General features: G+C 40.6%; 1 protein-coding gene across 1 annotated transcript in view; it reads right to left on the reverse strand.

Moving 5' to 3' along the window:
• Positions 1-604: 604 nt before the first annotated feature.
• Positions 605-23,256, reverse strand: part of EFCAB12 (EF-hand calcium binding domain 12) — a 32,864-nt gene continuing 10,212 nt past the window's right edge. The window contains exons 2-9 of the mRNA XM_020981102.2: positions 19,522-20,015; positions 18,391-18,567; positions 15,816-15,969; positions 13,928-14,133; positions 11,108-11,321; positions 3,724-3,868; positions 2,752-2,808; positions 605-1,085 (exon numbers count right to left, since the gene is read on the reverse strand). Of these exons, the coding sequence (XP_020836761.1) occupies positions 821-1,085; positions 2,752-2,808; positions 3,724-3,868; positions 11,108-11,321; positions 13,928-14,133; positions 15,816-15,969; positions 18,391-18,567; positions 19,522-19,941 (1,638 nt within the window). The 5' untranslated portion in view covers positions 19,942-20,015 and the 3' untranslated portion in view covers positions 605-820. The remainder of the gene's footprint in view (positions 1,086-2,751; positions 2,809-3,723; positions 3,869-11,107; positions 11,322-13,927; positions 14,134-15,815; positions 15,970-18,390; positions 18,568-19,521; positions 20,016-23,256) is intronic.

Raw genomic sequence — 23,256 nt, forward strand, 5'->3', positions numbered from 1 at the left:
CAGCAACAGTTGATGGTGAGTTAGAGCATGTTCATGGGACTGTTGAGAGCTTTGATGTCTTCTTTTCAAAATTGCCTCTTCATATGCTTTGACCATTTGTGAGTTGGGAAGTGGCTCTTATTTTTATAAATTTGGCTCAATTCCCTATATATTTAAGAAATGAAGCCTTTATCAGAGAAACTTGCTGTAAAATTTTTTCCCCCAATTGCCTGCTTTCCTTCTAATTTTGACTGTATTAGTTTTATTTATGTAAAATCTTTTTAATTTTGTGTAATCAACATTTTCCATTTTACTTCCCATAATCCTCTCTATCTCTTATTTGGTCATAAACTCTTCCCTTATCTATAGATCGAAAAGGTATATTTTTCCATGCTTTCCTAATTTACTTATATTACCCTTTATGTCTGAATCATTTATTCATTTTGACTTTATCTTGGTATATGGTGTGCGATGTTGGTCTATGCATAGTTTCTACCAAACTACTTTCTAGTTTTCCCAGAAATTGTTGTCAGATGTTGAGTTTTTACCCCCAAAGCTTGGATCTTTGGGTCTGTCAAGGTGTTGGTGATTCGTAATATGATACAGGTAGGCTTGATTTTAAAAACTGGATTTTTGGCCCAGTGTCTTATAATTTTTATTACTATGTCGTTTCGCTTCTCATATCCTCATTATGTCTATTGGCTCTGTGATCAGCTGTAGGAAGGTGAGGGGAGGGTCAGTATTAGATTGGGGTCCATGCAGCTATGGATCGGTAGCCTAACAGACAGTGGGGCCCAATACTGCTGCTGTATTGGGTCTCCTAGTCTCTACCCAATCTATGTTAGCAGCATCTTTTATGTTTATCAAAATTGCCATAGGTTACATAGCCTGCATCAGAAATGGGCCAAAAGCGGTCGGGATGGTAGATGGCTGGGTAGGCATGAGGTAACTTCTCCACCCGGCTGAAAAGAACCAGTTGCCTTTCCCACTTCTTGTTGGGGAGGTATAGCAGCAGTTTATCCAGAAGGTGTCCCGGCCAGAAGAAATTGGGATGGGTTCCCTGAATCTCACTGTAAGTCCTACGTTGGCTCTTGTGCGTGAGTTTCCTAGGAAGTGAAGTGAGATGGGAGGTGAGGAGGGGGAGGTGTTGATCACCGTGAGACCTGGACCTGTCAGATTGCCTGAAATGCATCTACTTCTGGGTTGGGTGGTACCCACTAACAACTCTACAAGCTTAGCCAGAGTATAAACCAAGGAACAACCTGGATTTTCAATGGAGAAGGGCCTAGACAGTTGTTGGCTTGTCCCTTTCACAAAGGGGGCATTACTAAACTCTAGGAGATGGAGATGTGAACATGTAGCTGGAAAAGGGGAGGGAGGTGGTTGATAATGAGAAAGGATAAAAAGATGTCAAATGACATGGGTTTGATTTATCCTGGGGGCCAAGGACCACAGAAGGTTGTCTAATGCCTCCCAGGCTCCCAGGTTTGGGTGGCAGGTAGATTCCAGACACTGGCTCATTCCCAGCTGCTAGCTGTGGACAGGATACCCCCCACACCCATCCCCAGGATTAACTCTAACCAACTTCAGATAATCTAATGGTAACTAAGTATGAGGAGGCTATGGATCGTTAGAATGAACAAATAATCTCCAACATTAATTTCTGTCAGTAATTTCAGCCTGCTTTTCAAGGCTTCTACCATAGTTTACCAACAGGGAGTCAAAGTGACAAACGTAAATATCATTTTTCTTATCCTCCTCCCGTGTCCGTCAGTGGTGCTAATGGCCAGTGGCTTATTGGAGGAAAGGAGTTGAGTGTCTCAACCCTAAGTACCTGAGTGAAGATTCCTTACAGGCTTACTTCCGCTAGAACCACTAGAAGGGTTGGAGACAGCCAACATTTCATGAAGAAACTGAAACCCACAAAAGGGGGAGTGATTTGTCCCAGATCAGAGAGGATCATAGTTCTAAAACCAGAGGATCCCTCAGAGGCCAACTAGTATAATCCTCTCATTTTACAGATGAGAAAACAAGGCCCAAGGAGGTGAAGTGAATTGCCCAGGATCTCACAGAAGTCAGCATCAGAGCTAGAATTTGAACCCAGGACCACTGATTCCAAAGCCATTACAGCCCATTGCCTTATAATTGGTTAGTACCCAAGTGTCTTGACTTCCAGACCAGTGTGCTTTCCATCATACTGATATCTGGAAGGATGTTAGGTTACATCAAGAGGTACATCTACTTTCTTTCAGCTCCAAAAAATAGCCTATGAGGATGTTCAGAGTAGAGGGATGGAAGAGAGGACCTGCCCCCCTCCCCTCCCTAAAATAGTCTCTACTCCTCCCTTGCTACCTTGGTTTTCTTGAAGCATCTCCAAATCTTACTTTCTGCCACAGGCCTTTCCTGGACACCTTCTTCCCATTCCCCCCCCCCTTTAGTGTCTTCCCTCTGTATTTACACTGTATATGATTACTGACTTCCATTTCTAACCTCCCTCTTACACCTATCCCTGACATTCCCTCCGGGGTTCTAGGGTTGGGTTCGGGGTAGCTGCACAAGGCTTTCCGTTATTCACAAGATGCATCTTTACAGACAATCTAGACTCATGATTGGGATTGACACCTGGTCCCACTCTTAGGCTCTAGGTCTCCCCTCACCCTCCCAAACACTCCCCCCACATACACACACACACACACACACACACACACACACACACACACACACCCTCTGTGATCCACCTGTCTGTCAGCAGCCTAAACAGTCTATACAGACCTGGTGAGAACCTCAAACTCTCCAAAACTCATTTTCTTAATTGGCCTCTGTGACTTCCTGGAAGGGGTGAGAGAAAAAGGCTCCTGGTTAAAAGGGGAGGGAATTCAAGTCTCCAGCAACAGTTGGGGGTGGGGGTGGGAAAGGGGAGCTGCATCCCAAAGGGGGCTTCCTCAGGGAGCTCTGAGATGGTCACCAAAACTTCTTCAGCTCTCGCGTGAAGCTGGGCCCTGCCTTGTTGAGAGAAATGTCAGAAACTGTCCTAAGGGCAATATCTTCTTTCAAAAACATGACACATTGGCATGTACTCTACTGCTTGCCCCCAGTACACTCCTCTGCCACACACCTCCTAGCTGACCTTGCTGCTTCATGAGCCCGCCCCCTCTCCATAGAAGTAGTGCCCTAGCTGCTGAGGCAGAAGTGGATAGGAGAGGCTGATGGTCGCCATTTTTCTGATCAAGAGATCAGCAGCCCAGACCCGTCACCTGGGTTGGGAGATGAAGTAGGGGTTGCCTTCAGGCCTCCTTGAGAACGTTATTCTCTCCTCATGACATAGGGCCATGATCCAGCCTATGCATGGCTACCCTCCCTCAACCTACCACTAAGTCATGATCAGCCATTTGGGACCCCAGTTTTGAAGAAAGGGGAGCCCAGGCTTAGGGTATCAGTATAAGGTGAAAATACTCTGATCCACAGTCCCAGCAGCCCAATGTAGAAATAGACCATATCTCTCAAATGAGCCATAGGGGGGAACGTAGTTAACATCTATGTGACACTTGAGGTTTATAAGACATTTTATATATATCACATTTGATCCTCACACAACAACCCTATGAGATAGGTGCTATTATTATCCCCATTTTACAGATGAGGAAACTGAGGCTGAGAGCCGTTACATGACTGGCGCAGGGTCACACAGCTCATAAGGCAAGGTGGAGGCAAGATTGGAGAAGCTAGAAACAAGGCTGAACATACTTCATAGCTACTGATTCTTCTATTGTATGGAACTTCTCTTTAGTTGGTATGAATTCTTTCACTTCATCATAATAGCCTCCTGGTTGTCTGAGCTTGAGAACATTATTTTTCTCCAAGATGAGTTTATCTCCAGGGTAAAGTAGAGCTGTCAAAAAGAGGGGAAAAAAAAAGCAGGTTTGGAAAGGGCTCCCTAATTAGATCTTTGATTTTAGGATTTGAAAGAATCCTTTTCCTTGTAGGTAAGTAAGGGACTCTAAGTTCTGGGTAGAGGGGCCTTCCCTTATCTGATCTGTAAACCAGTCCGGTCCAACAAGTGTTCAAGGTGAGCTCCTTGAGGGCAGTGACTGTCGAATCTTTGTCTTTGTCTCCAGCCCAGTGCTCTTGGCACGGGGTAGGTGCTCCTGGACTAATTTACTGATAGGCAAGGCTTAATATGGGAGATATATAGTCAAAGACAAAATCATCTCTGCCCTCGTGAGTTTCCATTGAACCGGATCCTCATGCTGTACCTACTCATTTTGCTCTTAACTCAAAGCTGATTAACCAATTGGTCAGCCAACAAACATTTGTTAAGCATTTCTTATGTGCCAAGCACTGTGTCAGATGCTAGAGATACAAATAGTAAAACAGTTTCAGCTCTCAAGGAGTGTATGGTCTAATGGAAGAGACAAGTATATGTAGGAGAAGAGAAAGAATGAACAAAACTGATAAGTGTAAACACGTACAAAATACAAGGTATCTCAGGAGAGAAGGCACTAACAGTTGAGGGAATCGTTTAGAAGGTGGTGCCAGACGTGCATCTTGACACACTAGAAGGAGGTGAGGAGAAAGAGCATTCGAGACACGAGGAATGGCCAGTAGCCCTATAACCGAGATGTGGGAGTCATCTGCACTGAGCTGTGGGAGGAACACAGAGTCCTGGGGCTAGAACACTCTCAGCTCGGGGGAACAGGATCTGTCAGTGCTGAGCACAATGCCCTGCATGAAACAGATGATTCACAAAGATTTCACTTGACCCTTTAATGTGAAGCATGAGTAGGTATTACACTGTTCTCTCCAATTCTCTATTTTCTCACTTGGAGCTGGCTTATTCATCTTGTCCTCACTCTGATAAGTTGAGGATTTTCAGAGAGGGAATTCATGCTGCTGCAATTCACTCTCAGGGTCGTAGGGAATATACTCCTATTACTCACAGCTTTTGTAGTAGTAGTGGTGGTAGGAGTAGTAGTAATAGTAGTAACCCCCACATTTAGTAAATCAGTCAAATGACAGCATTAACTTTTTTTTTTCTTTTTGGTGAGGCAACCAGGGTTAAGTGACTTCCCCAGGGTCACACAGCTAGTAAATGTGAAGTGTCTGAGGTTGGGGATTTGAACTCAGGTCCTCCTGACTACAAGGCTGGAGCCCTATCCACTGCGCCACCTAACTGCCCCAACAGTTTCTTAATCAGAAACGTTTACTAACAGAAGGCAAAGCAAGAAAAATTAAAATATACCATTGCGCCTAGAACACTTTGCTGTTGTTCAGTTATTTCTATCTCTTCCTGTGACTCCATTTGGGGTTTTCATGACAAAGATACTGCAGTGGTTTGCTATTTTTTTCTCCAGCTTGTTTTACAGATGAGGCAACTGAGGCAAACAAGGTTAAGTAACTTGCCCAGGGTCACACAGCTAGTAAGTGTCTGAAGCTGGATTTGAACTCAGGGAGGTGAAGCTTCCCTTACTCCAGTCCTGGATATATCTACTGTACCACCTCACTGTTTAAAAAGCAGAGCCAGTAGGGTAGGGGTAGGGCTGGGATGGAGAGTGGGCCTAATCTTACAGAACCATACATAGCAGGGAAGCTCATGAGTAGAAAACACATCTGCCCAGGGCCACTCATAACTCTTAACTGTGAGTCTTGGTATCCTTGTTTCCCTTAGGAACATAGCTGGACCATAGTTCACTGATGGGAAAAACTGCTCCTCTTTCAGTCCTCTACTTCCCTGCTGGGTGGGGCTGCAGCTACCCAAGCAGTGTTAAAGTCCTTCAGCAAAAGCAGTATCTCCCTAAGCCTGGAATCTTCAGAACTTTTCTGGGCACACTCCTGGGCTCTGAAGGATCTCCAACTTTCAGACCATAGATGGTTGTTCATAGGCATGCCTTCCAATCAGCTCCTTCAGTAAGATAAGTTTTGTCCTGCAGTCAAACTTCCAAGAAGCATGTGGCAGCGTAGAGACCCTGAGGTCTTTCTGTGGCCTAACTCTGAAAGTCTTCTCAGGAAGTCTCATGAGTCTGGTCTTGACCAACTCTATTGCAAAAATAGGGTATCTTGTGTGAAATGACTCACCTCTCTCTTATGGTAAGAATCCCAAATCCACATTTCTATCAGCCAAGCCACAAGTAGGCAACATACAGTTGTTTCATAGCCACCAAATAGCACTAGGAATCAGTGTTTCCAGTTTTCAGTCTTAAAGTTCTTATGTCATTAAGATGTAAATTTAGATGTTAGGACTGTGTCAGTCTTCTGGGGCTGTGTGAAGGATATCAAAGAAAGAGAGTACATAGCTCTCATTGGTTAAACATAACATACATGTGTATAAAATGGTGCCCTTTTCTGACTGGGACAATTTATTGATTCAAAGGGGGCAGAAACAGATAGTTATGTAAGAAACACTGAAAAAGCATCTTCCACAGAAGATTCTGTGTATACTCTTATTTCATTTATATTCTTCACACAGCCCTAGAGGACTAGCATTTACCATGTGGTTGATAATACATTCAAATATGTTCCTGGTTCTGCATCAATATACATCGGAAGGGGAATTAAGGAAGGAAGGGGGGCAAAAGAAGAGTAAATATGATCCTCTAAATCATCTCTACACAATGACTCAATCTATATGTCCAGCCCTTACTAAAAGAATCTCAAATTTACTGTGTCCCCTTACTTCTACTTGGATGTTCTAAAAGCATCTCAAATTTACTATGTCCAAAACAAAATTAATTAGCTTCTTCCACAAACCTAACCCTCCACCAGAATCATCTATAACCTATTAAGGATGCCACCATCTTTCAAGCTACCTTGCAAACAGTGGTCTGCAAGCTTGGAGTCGCCCCCATCTCTTTACTTCAAATATCAAATTAATTGCCAAATTACATCAGTTCTACCTCTCCAACATCTTTCATGTCCCTCTCCTTTCCACCCACATGGCTGCTTCGTAATTGCAGAAGGACTCATGATGAAAAATGCTATCCACCTCCAGAGAGAGAACTGATGAACTCTGAGTGTAAATTGAAGTATAATGTTTTCACTTTATTTTCTTGCCTTTTTTTTCACAACATGGCAAATATGGAAACATATTTTGCATTATTTCACATGTATAATTGATATCATATTGCTTGCCTTCTCAACGGATAGGGGAAGGGGCTGGAGGCAAGGAGAAAATTTGGAATTCAAAATTTTTTAAAAGTGAATGTTAAAAATAAATAACACAATTTAAAAAAGAACGACAAGGCTATTGTGGAAAGAGAACAGCTCAGCTGGCCATCAGGCCCACAATCAATCAACAAGCATTTATTAAGCACCTACTATGTGCCAAGCACTTTTCTAAGTACTAGGTACATGAAGACAAAAATCATACAGTCTCTGCCTTGGAGGAAACCTTCTGAGCTGGAGAGACCAGAGCGCCTGGGACCCACAGTCAACGTCAGGTGCCCTGTAAACATTGTCCCCTACGTCCACTTCAGTGCTTGTTGTACAGCTTACTAGCAGCAGGAAGACGAGTCCACGTCATGACCTAGCTTGCCAGAAGACATGGACCTGGAGGAAATTGTTTGGACAGTGCAGAGCTGAGGTGAAAAGCAAAATGTTTATTTAGCAGTTCTGCAAACTGCAGCACATCTTCATCTCCCAGGAGAATATAGTGTGGTACTGAAACTGTATTCTGTTCTAAGTTTTTCTGTCAATGCATTCTTGTGACAACCTTTTTGTTTTTAGTATTTCTTTTGTGTATAGGATATAAATAGCTGTCCTATACCTGAAAAAAAGAAAAAGAACTTCATAATTGGTTTCATTGTCTCAAGTCTATTTTTCCATTCAAATCCATCTTCCACACAGCTGCCAAAGTTGGTCTAAATAAATCAGTTCCCTGTTCAAGGACCTTCAGTAATTCCCTGTTGCTTCTAGGAGAAAATAAAAACTTCTCAGGTTAGTATTCAAACTTTTTTCACAACCTGGCTCTAGTCCACTTTTCTAGACTTGCGTCATACTCCTGTCCCTCATGCACTTCATGTTCCAACCAAACTTATTTGCTATTCTCTAAAACTCCTCATTCCACCTTCCTATGTTGGTTGCTTTGCACTATCTCCCTTGCCTGGAATGTATTTCTCCTTACCTCTAATTCTTAGAATCCTTAGTTACTTTCAGGGTTCACCTCACATGCCACCTCCTACAGGAAGCCTCTTCACCTTCTTTAGTGAGCTCGCTTTCTCAGATTATTTTGTATTTATTTATCAATGTACATATTTTGTGTCTCCAGTGAAATTTAAATTCCTTAAGGTCAAGGGCTGTTTCAATTTTGTCTTTATATTCTAAGTGACTAGCACATTAAAAATGAAAATGACCTATGATTTCAAATGGCATAAGGCGTTCTCTATGCAGAAACCACCAACACCGGTGTAGATCGACAACTATCTTACAATTTATAGTCAGTGGTTAGGAGGTGAGAGGCACTGAAAGATTAAATGGCTTGCCCATGGCCATACAGCATGTTTCAAAGGTGGAATTTGAACCCAGGTCTTCCTGGCTCCAAAGGGAGTTCTCTATCCATCATACCAGAGGTATCAAACACACAGCTTAGGTCATTGACACAACATTCTGGTGTGCAGGAGCCAGAACCAGATTAAAATGTAATTGGGAAATATTTAACAAAATTAATGAACATACAATAAAACTTAGATAATGTTAATTGGCGGTTTTCTAAGTCAGTATGTAGCCCACAGTGATCCTTAGTACAGTTTGGTGGCCCTCATTTGAATCTAAGATAGAAATTCATTCACTACACCATACTGCCTAAAATCGATACTTAATTTAATTTTACTGAAAATTTACTGAATTTACTGAAAATTTAATTTTACTGGAAAAATAATCCAGTAGAACCTATACTGAGGAAGATTTTCACTAGAGCCCACAATACATATAATAGCAGGTCAGATTTACACTTTGTATAAGTCTTTTGGGCCACATTCTTATCCTGAGATCATCCGAGTAAGATCATCTCATGAAAAACAGCCCCCCACCCCCAACTTCTCAGAGGTGGGGGATCCACAGGTGTGGAACATTACATATAACATCAGATTTTTTTTCAACATATTTGTCTGTATTTTATACGTATTCAATGTATTTCAATGTATTGGTTTTTGCAGGATTTTTTCCCCTATTTTTCTTTTTAAAATTCTTTATTTAAAAAATAATTTTTTTATTATATGGTATAGCTTCCTGGGAGGAGAGAAAGGAAGGAATAGGGGAAAGTAAAGGTGATCTAAAGACAAAAGATACAAATGAAAATCTATTTTTCTTTTAGGCAGCTGTGGTTAAATGACTTGCCCAGGGTCACACAGCTAGTAAGTGTCAAGTGTTTGGCCTTATTTGAACTCAGGTACTCCTGACTTCAGGGCCGGGGCTCTATCCACTGCACCACCAGCTGCCCTGAAAACCTATTTTTTAAAAAGCCAATATTTTAGAATTTCAACCCACAGCATTCCATGTCCTAGAACTTCAAACTATAGAATGCAGAGCCAGGATGTTCATATTCTTGAGCCAGCCAAACAGCAAGCATTTAAAAATTCATACTATGCTCCAGGCACTAGGATTACAAAGACAAAAATGAAACAATTTCTGCCCCCAAGGTGCTTATACTCTATAGTGGGAGACCACATATACAGGTCAGGGAGGGGTTTCAGAATGCTTTGAGAATCCCCACGGACTTGTGGGAATTGTATTCCAAACAGAAGACTACTGTCCTTTCACTCCGAGATGTTATTGCAAGGCAAGAGGGAGAAGCCAGGAGTGGGGGGAATTCATTCTGATGTGCTGGCTACTTCATGGGCAGTTTTTATGAGGGGCAAATACTTGAGACAGCATGATGGGGGACAATAGCCAAGTTGATGGGGTATTGCTGACAGAGAGAGATGAACTTCAAGACACTGGCTTCACTCCAGCTGCCAGCACTCTAATGCAGGAAGCTGCTGACTCTTGTCCTCCAGGAGAGCTGTAAAAGATCTATTTCAGGCTTCTTGGGTCTCTACCAACTCTAAACTCTGTGCTCCTATGAATTTCTCCCTTCCCCCTCTCACTGCTGATGGGGTCATTCACTCCTAGGCTTTTCCCTCTCTTTGTTCGTAGAGTGGTTTACAATTTCCAATTTGCTTATTGTTTTCTTTTGGGAATAAGTTTTCAGTGGGTCATTATTTTTTTGGTGACCTGTGTTAAATCTTTATTTGAAAATGCAGGAGCTTCAAGGGAAGAGCCAGTGAAGGGCTTGTGATGTAGAAAGAAAGAAGACAAACCTCCTTCTCCAATTATCATAAATCAAGGACAGGAATTATTTTCTTTTGATGTTCAGTTAACAAGCATTTATTAAGCCCTGCTATGTGTCAAGAACTGGGCCAAGAAGTTTATATAGTGTTTTAAGCTTCCCGAAGTGCTTTACATACATTTCATTTATCCTCACAACAACCCTGGGAGGTAGGTACTATTATTATCCCAATTTAACAAATGAGGAAACTGAGGGAAACAGAAGTTAAGTGACTTGTTCAGGATCACACAGCTAGTGTCTGAGGCTGGATTTAAATTCAGGTTTTCTGGAGCCCAATTTGGCTGGACCATAGTATTTGTGAAGGGGAATGATATATAAGGCTGGAAGGCTGAGATGGAGCTGTCCTGTAAAAGACTTTAAATGTCAAATAAGGGAGCTTGTAGTCAAGCTTAATAGAGGAAAGAGGGGTCACTAGAGTGTTACTGAGTAAGGGAATAACAAAAATCACTTTTGTAGCTGTCTGCAGGATGGACTGGAGTGGGAAGAGACCTGTGTCATAGGGACCAATCAGAAGGCTATTTCAGTAGTCCAAAGGAAGATGATAAGTATTTTAACTATATCGGTGACTGTGTGGATGAAGAGAAGGGGACTGATATAGGAGATTCTGTGGAGGTTAAATCTGCAACATTGGGCTAGTTAAAAGCCAAGCTAGGCTACCTTCGTCTGACTGTGGCTTTGGCAGGATTCTTAAAGAAATACAGAGTTTAGTCAGGGGTATTTTAACTAAAGGAAGAACTAAGGTTTATAGAGTAACTTGTTGACCCCCAGGTATCCTGGAGTTTCATCCCCTGCACATTCTCACCACCTTGCCTTTCATGAGGGTCTTTTCAGTCAGAGGGATTTTGTAGGCTTCACACGCCTTCACACACTTCAGGTAGACCAAAAAGGTAGCCCTCCGGAAGACATTAATCATCTCCCCGAACTCATCTGGCAGAGTGGATGGGAGGCTGTGGTCATCATAGGCCTTGTTGCCAGTTCGTACTAGGCGACACTTTTCCATAAACACCAAGGGATTGATTTTTTTCTGTAAAAGGTAATAGAGAACAAACATTTTCCCCTTATGGTCCCTAGAAAAGATACGTCATTCAGTTCTATTTGGTGACACTAAGAACCCAGTCAACCATTCCACTGACTTCTATCCCTCATCCTTTCCTCCTGTGGTCCTAGAGGACTTTTCTGGGTAACTTTATTTGGCCATATTCATATCAGGACCACAGCATGAAAATCAGTATTCTACCAGAGAAATGAAATGCACAATGACTACAGCAATGTAAATAGAAAAATCAAACATACAAAAAAATGAGACTGAATGCTGTGTGATTATATTGGCCAAACTTGGCTCCAAAGAAGAAATTAGAAAATGTACCTCCCGACCTTGGGGGAAAAAAACCCCACCAAAATGAAACTCAGTGCTGTGTAATGATGGCCCAAACTTGGACATGAATGAGGCCATATGAGAATGACTCTTTCTCTGCACAAGTTGGGGGCCATGGTTTTAGAACACTGCACCTGTTTTCAGACTTGGCTGATGTATAGTTATAGGTTATTTTACCTAACTGCTTTTTATTTTTTAAAATTAATTAATTTTTTTTTTTTTACAATCAGTGGCTCTGTCTCAGTAGGGGAGGATGGGGGGTGAAATATGCTTGAAAATAAAGTTGATGATAAAACAAAATATAACAATAAAAATATTTGGGGGAAAAAAAGAAAATCTGGAAACTGAGGGGATGCCCATCAATTAGAGAATGGCTAAACAAATTGTGGTATATAAAAGTGCTATTGTAGGACAGCATGTATATGGCAACACTATTGTGCTATAAGAAATGGTGAGGAGGATAGTTTCAGAAAAACCTGGGAAGACTTATGTGAACTGATACAAAGTGAAGTGAACAGAACCGGAAGAACATTATACATAGTAGCAGTAATATTGTAACAATGATAAACTCTGAAAGACTTAGTTATTCTGATCAATACAATGATCCATGACAATTCCAAAGGACTCAATAATGAAAAATGCTGTGCACCTCCAGAAAGAAAACTGATGGACTGATTGCAGAATGAAGCATATTGTTTTTCACCTTATTTTTCTTGTCTTTTTTTCTTTTGCAACATGGCTAATATAGAAATACGTTTTGCAACACTTCCCATGTGTGATGGGTATCATATTGCTTGCCTTCTCAGTAGGTGGAGGAGGAGCTGGAGGAAGGGAGAGAATCTGGAACTCAAAATTTTTAAAAATGAATGTTTAAAAATGTAATTGGGAAATATTTAACAAAATAAATAAAAAACAATGAAAACATAAAAAAAGAAAATCAGTGTTCTGGAATCTCAAGCCATGAAAGTTAGTGTTCCAGAATCCCAGTCCCTAAATCTCAGTGTTCTAGAATCCTAGTTTGTGAAGCTCAGTGTTCTAGAATCCCAGTCCATGGCACTTGGTGTTCTACCAAGAAACACCCAGTTTAATGTCAAGAAGAGAGCTAAGATTACAAAGTGATAGTGGTAATAACAGAGTTATAAATACCAATCCCTTTTATCTGTGTGAGAGTCTTGGTGGATGGAAAGCTGGCCTGGGAGCCAGGAAAAGGGGGGTTAAATGCCACCTAATGACTATATGACCCCCCCTTCCCCCTGGCAAGTTACCCTTCAGGCTAAATTCAGCCAACTCCTGACTCCTCGGGGCTGTCAGCCACTCTCTAAGACTAAAATTTGCAAAGAGGGGGTGCTAACCTGGATTGAGAGGGAGGAATTTCCTCATCTGGAAGTTCCCTCTATCAATAAAATCACAGGCTAGTGACTAGCTAAATTCATAGAACAAATCCCCTTAATAAAAGGATTTGCTCTGTAAAATGTGGATTTAGTCAAAAAGCCACAGCTGAGGATCTAGAAGGCCATGTGAGGCCTCCAGGTCCCAGGTTCCTCACCCCTGGGGCTAGTCCCTTCATTAGCTTAGCAGTTTGCTTCTTTGTTTTTCTTCTGTACCTTGCAAATCAGTGTCCTACCAGGTAAAGAATATATACAATGACTAACAATGTAAAAGGTAAAACAAACACCAAACTGAACCCTGTAGGTGGTGTGTGATTAAGACAAGAGTTGAGGCAGGCTGGAGAGGGATTATTGTCTCCAGTTGGTACATGAGGAAACATGAGAAGACATGAGAAAAGTAAAGTGACTTTTCCAAGATCACTCAGTTAGTTACTCCGATCTTTTACTGGAAGCCATCTTAATCTTAGTGCCTCCCCACTGTTAATTATTTCCTATTTATCCTGTATAGATCTTGCTTTGTATGTTTGTTTGTATGTTGTTTTCCATTAGATAGTAAGCTCCTTGTGGGCAGGGACTGTCTTTTGTATCCCTAGCACAATAAATGTTATTGGTTGATTACAGCCAGAGCAGAAACTGGAGCCCTCTGGCGCCCAGGGCTTCTTCTACCCAATCTATGCCATGGGTTGCCCATAAGACCTTTTCCAATCAATGGGACATTGTATGCCGGCCTGTCTTTGAAGGAACCAGGAAACATTCCCTTAGTAGGCATGGGATGAGGGAGGCAAGCTGTGACCCCATTTAGTTTTTGAAACTTTTTAGTGCCCTGAGAATAGTCAAGGAACAGACAGTTCCTTTGGCTGGTCTTACCTTGGACTGTCGCCTGAACTCTTTGTATCGTTTCCCAACTTCCTCCATGTCCTCATAGGTCAGATGCATTCTCTCTGGCTCCGTGTTAACTGGGGGCACTTCCAATAGGGGTAGTTTTGGAGTGGAGGGTGGGGGAGTCGAAATCTTGGCCGCCTTAGGTTTGACATGTTGCCTTCCGAGTCTGAATCGTTTCCAGTAATTAAAATCTGAGGTGGGGCAGAGGAAAATCAGGAACGAGAAACATCTCATTACAATACAAGAGCGCGAAGAAAGGTACTATGCCTTACCACTCCCCCTCACCCCACCTCCGCCTCGATCCATCAACAAATATTTATTGAACCTTGATTATGGCCAAGGCACTCAACTAGACGCTGTGGGGAACTTTAAAAAGTGGTCTTAAGGCAAGTTAAGGATAAGCCCTTAAGGAAATTATAATTTAAGATGAGGACATAAACTATAAACAAATAAAAAAGGTTAACAATAAGAGTTAAGTAGGATCACAGATTCACAGCTGGAAGGGAGCTTGCAGATGGGTTCTCTAAGTGTGGAGAAGTTAACTACTCACAACCATCTCTCCTTCCTCTGTCTGTATCACTCCTCTCGCAGGCTATTGAGCGCTGCCTTATGAATTTTGTGAATTTTTATTTTTTACTGCTGTCTTGCATTTTTATTTCACCAATGAAGACTTGTGAGTAAGAAGTGACACCACAGGTATTCTGCAGGACTTGGGAGACTGGAAAAGGAGGTGGTCTGGTCACAGAGAAAATCATTTGAGTGCTGCATGGTTACTTATGGACTATGAACAGTACTAGTCTGGGTTGTTGTTTTTTTTTTTTTAACCTTTTTCTGTGTCATAGACACTCTGGTAGTCTGGTGAACCCCCTTCTCAGAATAAGGTTGTTAAATGCATAAAATACAATACAGAAGATTGCAAGGAAAACCAATTATATAGAAATAAAAATGTAATTTTTTCCTTCCCATTCAAGTTCGTGGACCCCTTGAAATCTATTTCACAGACATTTTGGGGATCTGTGGGCTCCAGATTAAGAGACTGACTTAGAGGAAAGTCGCCCTTAAGTGCATTGTATAGATCTTCTATATGGAGGATGATGATATTGACAACGATATCGACAAAAATCCCTCAGAATGATTAGAGTATGGATAGGTTGAGATTGATCCCTGTAGAGAGAGTGCCCATGTAGTAACAATAAGAACTGATAATTATATAGTGCCTTAAAGTTTTCAGAGCACTTTAACATACAGGAGCTCTTGGAGCCTCTGGACCTTCCTGTGAGGGAGATGCTGTTATTCTCCCCAATTTTACAAATGAGGAAAGAGGCGAAGAGAGGTTAAGAGATTTGCCTAGGATTCCATAGCTCATCCTAGCACCAGAGCATTAGAAAAACTGGATTCAAAGGCCCTCAATTCCAATCTCATCTCAGATATTCCCTATGTATGTGACTGGGACTCAGTTTCCTAATTAGCAAAATGGAGGGTAAGGGATGGATTAGAGAGCTGCTAACTTTCCTTCCAACTGTAAATGTTGTGATTTCTGTGGAAGATTTAGGATCCGATGTCTATGGCAGGACAGGAGCCCAGGTTTTCCTGCCTCCCAGTCTAGCATGCAAGTCTCAGATCCAATGAATGATTGTCCTCTCCCTGCCCACCCCGAACTAGACAGTAAGAACCTTGAGGGCAGGGGCTCATTCTTTGTCATTCCCTCAGTGCTTAAGTTCAATACTGTAAATCTTTGGCACTTCATTGACTTTAGAAGGAGGGAGTTCCTTGCTGGCCAGGCACAGTGCCCGATGTGTCATAAGCTCTGAATGAATGTCTATGGATTGTTCAGAGGAATGGAAGGCTGCAGTCCAGCACTCTGGGTCCTTACATTTCTTTTTCTCTTGGCTATCATTTTTCTTGGCAGCAACCCAGCATCTATATGAATCTACCAGGTTTTCACGATAGATGACGCCCTGCTTGTTCATGGAGCCTAGACAGATCACCACATCCTCAAACTCCCGTTCAGTCAGAGGAACACCAACCTGAATGCAGAAACAAAATCCCAATTCAAGGACAGGAGGTAACAAACCAAATCAAGCACCCCATGCACTGGCTAAAGGGCCTGGCCCTTCCGGGTAGAGAGGGGTTATGGGGCCTCAGATCTCTCTGTCACAGACACCATACTGACTCCTCCCCAGCAGGAAGGAAAGCGAGATAACTCAATCCAGGTAGTTCAGTTCTAAATTCCAGACCCCTTCTCCCTTTACCACTTTGGAGTGTACCCCTATTGTTAAATGTTCAGGGTCAGCATTTGCACCTCTGAAATCAGCAAATATTACATACCAGGGCTTGATTTACTGTTCTGTTAGATTTAAGAAATTGATGGAGAAAATGTTTATTGTAGATTAAACTATTGTCTACAGTTTAGGTAGATTTAGATAATGTAGATTAAACTGAAAAGTGTCACGCATAAATACATACACATACATATATATACACATATATGTATACATACATACAAATATACATATATATGTTTCCCAGAAAGCAGGTTGCTAAACATTCACCAGCACATGCCTGGTCCTGGCCTTGAGATACTTGAAGTCCTTTGGGATCCTTAGCTTCTGGCTTTCCTCCAAGTACTGCATTGGTTCGTCCAACCAGCTCTGACCCACAATATGTCCTGACTCTGCTACCTGTGTGTACTCTGGCTTGGACTGCCCTGTGGTATATTCATTTCCCCTCAACAACTCTGGCTATAGGTAGCTGCTTGCTCTTCAGATCCTGTCACCCCAATCCCATTCCTCGTCCTAAACGCTCAATTTGTTGCTGCCAACCTTCTGATTCTATCAGAGCTAGAACCAGGAATTTCTGCAGTTGGGGTAAATAGTGCTCAAATCCTGCTGGGGCCAGGGTGGGGCAGGGTACGGAGAGGAGTAAGTCTGCTGCTTCGAGACAAGAAATGAGGAGAGGAAGGAAACAGGCTGTTAATGAATCTTGCTAAGTAGGTGCTAGTCAGTTGTTTCTAGGACGCTGAAGGACAAATACTCCCCGTAATTATTGGCAGTCTGGGAAAAATCCTGTCTTGCCATTGTTATATGGCTCTGGATCCTGGGACAGACAGATGACAACAACTTCATGGGTAGCGTACCTTGGCTGTCAGGTGAATGGTGATGCCTTGGGTTGGTTTTCGTAGACTTAACAGTTAAGAGCCTTCCCTCCTTCCCTTCCTTCCTCTCCCTCCTTTTCATTCTCTCACTCCTTCCTTTCTTTTCTCCTTCCTTCCTCTCTCTCTTCCCCTCTGATTTATACTATATATAGCGGTGGGTATACATATATACCCACCGCTATATATAGTATAAATATATTGTATACACATATGCACACCCATATATAGTATAAATATATACAGTATATATACATGGATCTATATATCGTATAAATATATAGTTTGCCTATATACACACATCTATATACAATATAAATATATAGTATGTATACACATTTATGTATAGTACAAATATATATAGATACATGCATCTATATATAATATAAATATATAGTGTGTATACACAAATATGGTATATATAGAGTACATATATAACTATGTATAGTATACATAGTATATATAGATACACAAATATATAATCTAAATATATAATAATATATATATTTATATATTTATATATAGTATAAATATGTATAGTATACATATATAGTATATATAGATACACACATCTATATATAATATAAATATATAGTACACATATACATTTATAGCATAAATATATAAAGTATATTCACATATCTATATATCATATAAATATATACAGTATATACATACTATATATAGTACAAATATATAGTATACATATCTATGTATAGTATAAATAGATAGTATATATAGATAGTATAAATATATAGTATAGATATATGTACATATGTAGTATAAATACATACAGTATATACCACATCTTTATATAGTATAAATATATGGGATATATGCATACCTATACATAGTATAAATAGAATATATATATATACACCCTCCAATATATAGATGTGTATAAAGCATTATGTGTACATAGCTATAGCTATAAAATTATTTGCATGTTGTCTCCCTCATTAGAACACATGCTCCTTGAGGGCAAGGCCTCTTTTTGCCCTTCTTTGTACCCAAGTGTTTGTTTAGCACAATGCAGGCACACAGTAAGTATTTAATAAATGCTTGTTGGCTCACTGATTCTCATTGCTTCCATTAATTCATTCTTTCTTAAAGGGGCCAAGCCCTCATTCTCCTCCCAACATTGTAAACCCATCTAAACAAAGTAGAACTGTTTCTTAGATTCTGAAATACAGCACAAATAAGGTGCTCCCTTTTTATAGCTCCACAAGCTGATTTTAGACTCCCCAGAACCTGGTTCTGAAGAACAATCGTTTCTAATCACCCCGCACCTGCTTACTCTTTTCATTCCTTCCAAGAATTCTTCCCTGGAGACCTGATGTTCCCACTCTGCCTTGAAGAACATTTCACTTATTTTGATCTTTTGGCTTAACAGATGTTCATACAGGACTGACAGGCACGAGGGTTTGGGCACAATGAGTGAGGGGGTGGCTCTTTGGACATGCTGGACAGGTTTCTGTTGAAAGAAATAAAAGGAGACAAGGCAATGAATGACTTTGTCAGAGGACAGCCCACATTCTTTGAGAGCCAGCCCCTAAGGAATGCATCTCTTGGGGGACAAGCTACCCTAATTGAGGGTGTCAGAGAGGAACTGAATAGGGGCTCTGGGGGGACATCAGTGGGTGTTTTCTGAATTCTCATTCTTACAGGAATCCCTAATTAGAAGGCAATCCGCCTGGTTTTCATGATGTGGCTGCAATTTGCCTTTTCCACTTCTTCTGATATATTAGTGGTCATTTGCCAAGCCATGCATGCAGCTTCCACACCTGAGTCTTCCCTTATGGAATGTCCTATCTCTTCCCACTCACCCTTGCCTTTCCAAAGTCTCATTATCAAAGCTTGTTTAAAGAGTAAGGTTTTTATCTGGGCTATGGTACCTTCTATGAATACAGCTGGCAACTCCCTCCACCAAATTAGATTACGATGATTTAGATCAATCTTAAAATGTTGCCTGAGGCAAAAGGAAGTTAAGGCACTAGTCCAAAGTAATACAACTAGTAGGGTCAAAGGCAAGAATTGGACTCAGGACTTCCTTCTCATGATCCCAGCATTCCCTCCATTATGGCAAGCTGACTCATGATATATAGTATAGGTTTAAAATGAAAGTACACTTCTGGTTAAATGAAAGAGAATTACTTTTCTTCCATAGAGGCCTCTGGGCTTTCCCTAGTCACCTGTCACCACTGGTGGAAGCCTTGAGGTATGTACTCGAAGGAGGACATACATAGCTCAAAGGCCCTGGCCTTGTTAGAAAGACTTGTTCACTCTTGACTTCTAGACCCCAGCTGGTCACAGATGGCAACCTCTCAGTGCCTTAGTTTTTCCCTTTGCAAAAAGGAATTCGTCATATCTGTCCTACCTAAGATGTAATGGGTAAGAAAATTTTCATCTGGAAAATAGGGTTGCTTACTGTGATCTCAGCAGAAGCAATCTCAGCTGCTCTCTGGGCAGCTAGATCATTCCCTCTGTCCCTGTAAATCTTCTTTAACACTCGGTTCTCTGACTTTGTCTTCCTGGGTTTGCAATGGATCCATTTCTCAAGGTTCACAAAAGTGTCCAGATCTCTCTTTGTTTTTAGCCTCTGGGCCAGCCACACCTGCACCTCATCTCTGCCCTCCACCTGCTTTTCTTCCAGTGAAATGTTTACTGTTTTGTAGGATCGGGTTGAAGAATCCACTTCAAGGGAAGGAACAGCTTCCACTGTAACCTTGCATTCACTGGTAACATGCTTTGGCATGGGGGGTGCAATGATAATGCGGTGGCGGCACTGGGGCATTTTAAAGCCAGGCTTCTTGGAATCCTTGAAATGCTGGAACCAAGTAGAATGCATCTCTGCTTCTTCTTCCTGTGGTGGTCTACAAATCCTCTGAGAAGCAATCCATCACTCTCTGAACTTGGCAAACCCTTAGAAAAAGATGGTAGTCAAAGATCATAATGCCAGCTCAAGAGACTGGACTTCAATTTGATTCAGTTCAATAAACATTTATTTTTTAGGCTTGTTTAGGATTTTATTTTTTCCTCGATTACATGTAAAAATAATTTAAACATTCATTTCTGCCTTTATTGTTTTTTGTTTTTTAGTCAATTGGGGTTACGTGACTTGCCCAGGGTCACACAGCTAGTAAGTGTCAAGTGTTTAGTCTGAGGCTGGATTTGAACTCAGGTCCAGTGCTCTATCCACTATACCACCTAGCTGCCCCTAAACATTCATTTCTAAGACTTTAAGTTCCAAATTCTCTCCCTTCCTTCCCCTCTTCAATCCCCTCATTGAGAAGGCAAGCAGTTAGATATAGGTTATACGTGTGTAGTCATGCAAAAACATATTTCTATATTAGTCATGTTGTGAAAGAAAACATAGACAAAAAAAAACCTCAAGAAAAAGAAAATAAAATAAAGCATGCTTCAATCTGTATTTAGACACCATCAGTTCTTCCTCTGGGGATGGATAGCATTTTTCATAAGGCCTTTAGAGTTGTCCTGGATCACTGTATTGCTGAGAATAGCTAAGTCATTCACAGCTGATCATCTTAGAATATTGCTGTTACTTTGAACACAGTACATGTCACTTTGAATTAGCTTCTGTAAATCTTTTCAGGTTTTTCTGAGAGCATCCTGCTCATCATTTCTTATAGCCCAGTAGTATTCCATCATAATCACATACCACAACTTGCTCAGCCATTCCCCAATTTATGGGCATCCCCTCAATTTCTAATTCTTTGCCATCAGAAAAGAGCTACTATAAATATTTTTGTACACATAGGTCCTTTTCCTTTTTTGTTTTTTTACCTGTTTTTGCATAAAGACCTAGTAGTGGTATTGCTAGGTCAAAGGGTATGCATCATTTTATGTTACTTTGGGCATAATTCCATATTGCTCTACAGAATGTTTGAATCAGGTCACAACTCCACCAACAGTGTATAAATGTCTCATTTTCCCCACATCCCCTCCAACATTTGTCATTTTCCTTTTCTGTCCTATTAGCCAATCTAATAGGTATGAGGTAGTACCTCAGAATTGTTTAAATTTGCGTTTATCCAATCAATAGTGATTTAGAGCATTTTTTCATATGACTATAAATAGTTTTGATTACTTGATCTGAAAACTATTCATATCTTTTGATCATTTATCAATTGGGGAATGGCTCTTATGTTTATAAATTTGACTCAGTTCTCTATATGTTTGAAAAATAACGCCTTCATCAGAAAAACTTGCTTCAAAGATTTTTTCAGTTACAATTGCTAACTGTATTTCCCTCCATCCTATTTCTGCCTCTGTTTATTTTATTCTCTCCTTTCACTCTGTCCCTCCTCAAAAGTGTTTTGCTTCTGACTACCACCTCCCTCAATCTGCCTTCCCTCCTATTACCCCACCCCCTTCTCTTATCCCCTTCCCCTCCTACTTTTTCCTGTAGGATAAGATAGATTTCTATAACCAGCTGAGTGCATATGTTATTTCTTCTTTTAGCCAATTCTGACGAGAGTGAGGTTCACTCACTCCCTCTTACCTTCTCCATCTTCCCCTTCACTATAAGAGCTTTTTCTTGCTTCTTTTATGTGAGATAATTTGCCCCTTCTGCCCTTCCCTTTCCTCTTCTCCCAGTGTATTCCTCTCACCCCTTAATTTAATTTTATTTTTTTTAGATATCATCCCTTCATATTCAACTCACACCTATTCCCTCTGTCAATATATACTCCTTCCAACTGCACTGATAATAAGAAAGTTCTCGAGTTACAAGTATCATCTTCCCATGAAAGAATGTAAACAGTTTAACCTTATTAAGTCCCTTATGATTTTTCTTTCCTGTTTACCTTTTTATGCTTCTCTTGAGTCTTATATTTGAAAGTCAAATTTTCTATTCAGCTCTGGTCTTTTCATCAAGAATGCTTGAAAATTCATTGAATATCCATTTTCCACCTGAAGGATTATACTCAGTTTTGCTGGGTAGGTGATTCTTGGTTGTAACCCTAGATCCTTTGCCCTCTGGAATATCATATTCCAGCCCTTTGACCCTTTAATGTAGAAGCTGCTAAATCTTATGTTATCCTGACTGTGGTTCCACAATACTGGAATTGTTTCTTTCTGGCTGCTTGCAATATTTTCTCCTTGACCTGGGAGCTCTGGAATTTGACCATAATCCTGGGAGTTTTCATTTTGAGATCTTTCAGGAGGTGATCAGTGGATTCTTTCAATTTCTATTTTATCTTTTGGTTCTAGATTATCAGGAGAGTTTTCCTTGATAATCTCTTGAAAGATGATGTCTAGGCTCTTTTTTTGATCAAAGCTTTCAGGTGGTCCAGTAATTTTAAAATTATCTCTCCAGGATTGATTCTCCAGGTCTGCTATTTTTCCAATGAGATATTTCACATTGTTTTCTATTTTTTTCCCCATTCTTTTGGTTTTGTTTAATTGTTTCTTTATTTCTCATAAAGTCATTAGCTTCCATTTGCTCAATCCTAATTTTTAAGGAATTATTTTCTTTAGTTAGCTTTTGTACTTCCTTTTCCATTTGGCCAATTCTACTTTTTAAGGAGTTTTTTTTCCTTCATTGAATTTTTGTCTCTCTTTTTCCATTTGGCCAATTCTGTTTTTCAATGCATTCTTTTCCTCATTTTTTTTTTGTACCTCTTTTACCATTTGGCCTAGTCTGTTTTTTAAGATGTTACTTTCTTTAGTATTTTTTTGTGTCCCCTTTACCAAACTGTTGACTCTTTTTTCATGATTTTCTTACATCAATCTCATTTCTCTTCCCAATTTTTCCTCTACTTCTCTTACTTGATTTTCAAAATCCTTTTTGAGCCCTTCCATGGCCTGAGACCAATTCATACTTTTCTTGAAGGCTTTGAATGTAAGGAGCTTTGACTTTATTATCTTCTGAGTGTGTGTTTTGATCTTCCTTATCACTATAGTAACTTTCTATGATTAGAATTTTTTTTCTCTGTTGTTTGCTAATTTTTCCAGTCTATTTCTTGACTATTAACTCTTTGGTAAAGTGGGACTCTGCTTCCAGGGTGGAGGGTGCATTGTCCTAAGCTTAAGGTTTTTGTGTAGCTGTTTTCAGAGATAATTCCAGAGACCTGTAAGTTTTCAGTTCTTCCAAGGTGGTATGATCTAAGGAGAGGTGGGTTTTACTACTGTCCTCATCTGA

The sequence above is a fragment of the Phascolarctos cinereus genome, unplaced genomic scaffold, assembly GCF_003287225.1.
Source record: "Phascolarctos cinereus isolate Bilbo 61053 unplaced genomic scaffold, phaCin_HiC Scaffold_4;HRSCAF=312, whole genome shotgun sequence".
NCBI lineage: Eukaryota > Metazoa > Chordata > Mammalia > Diprotodontia > Phascolarctidae > Phascolarctos > Phascolarctos cinereus.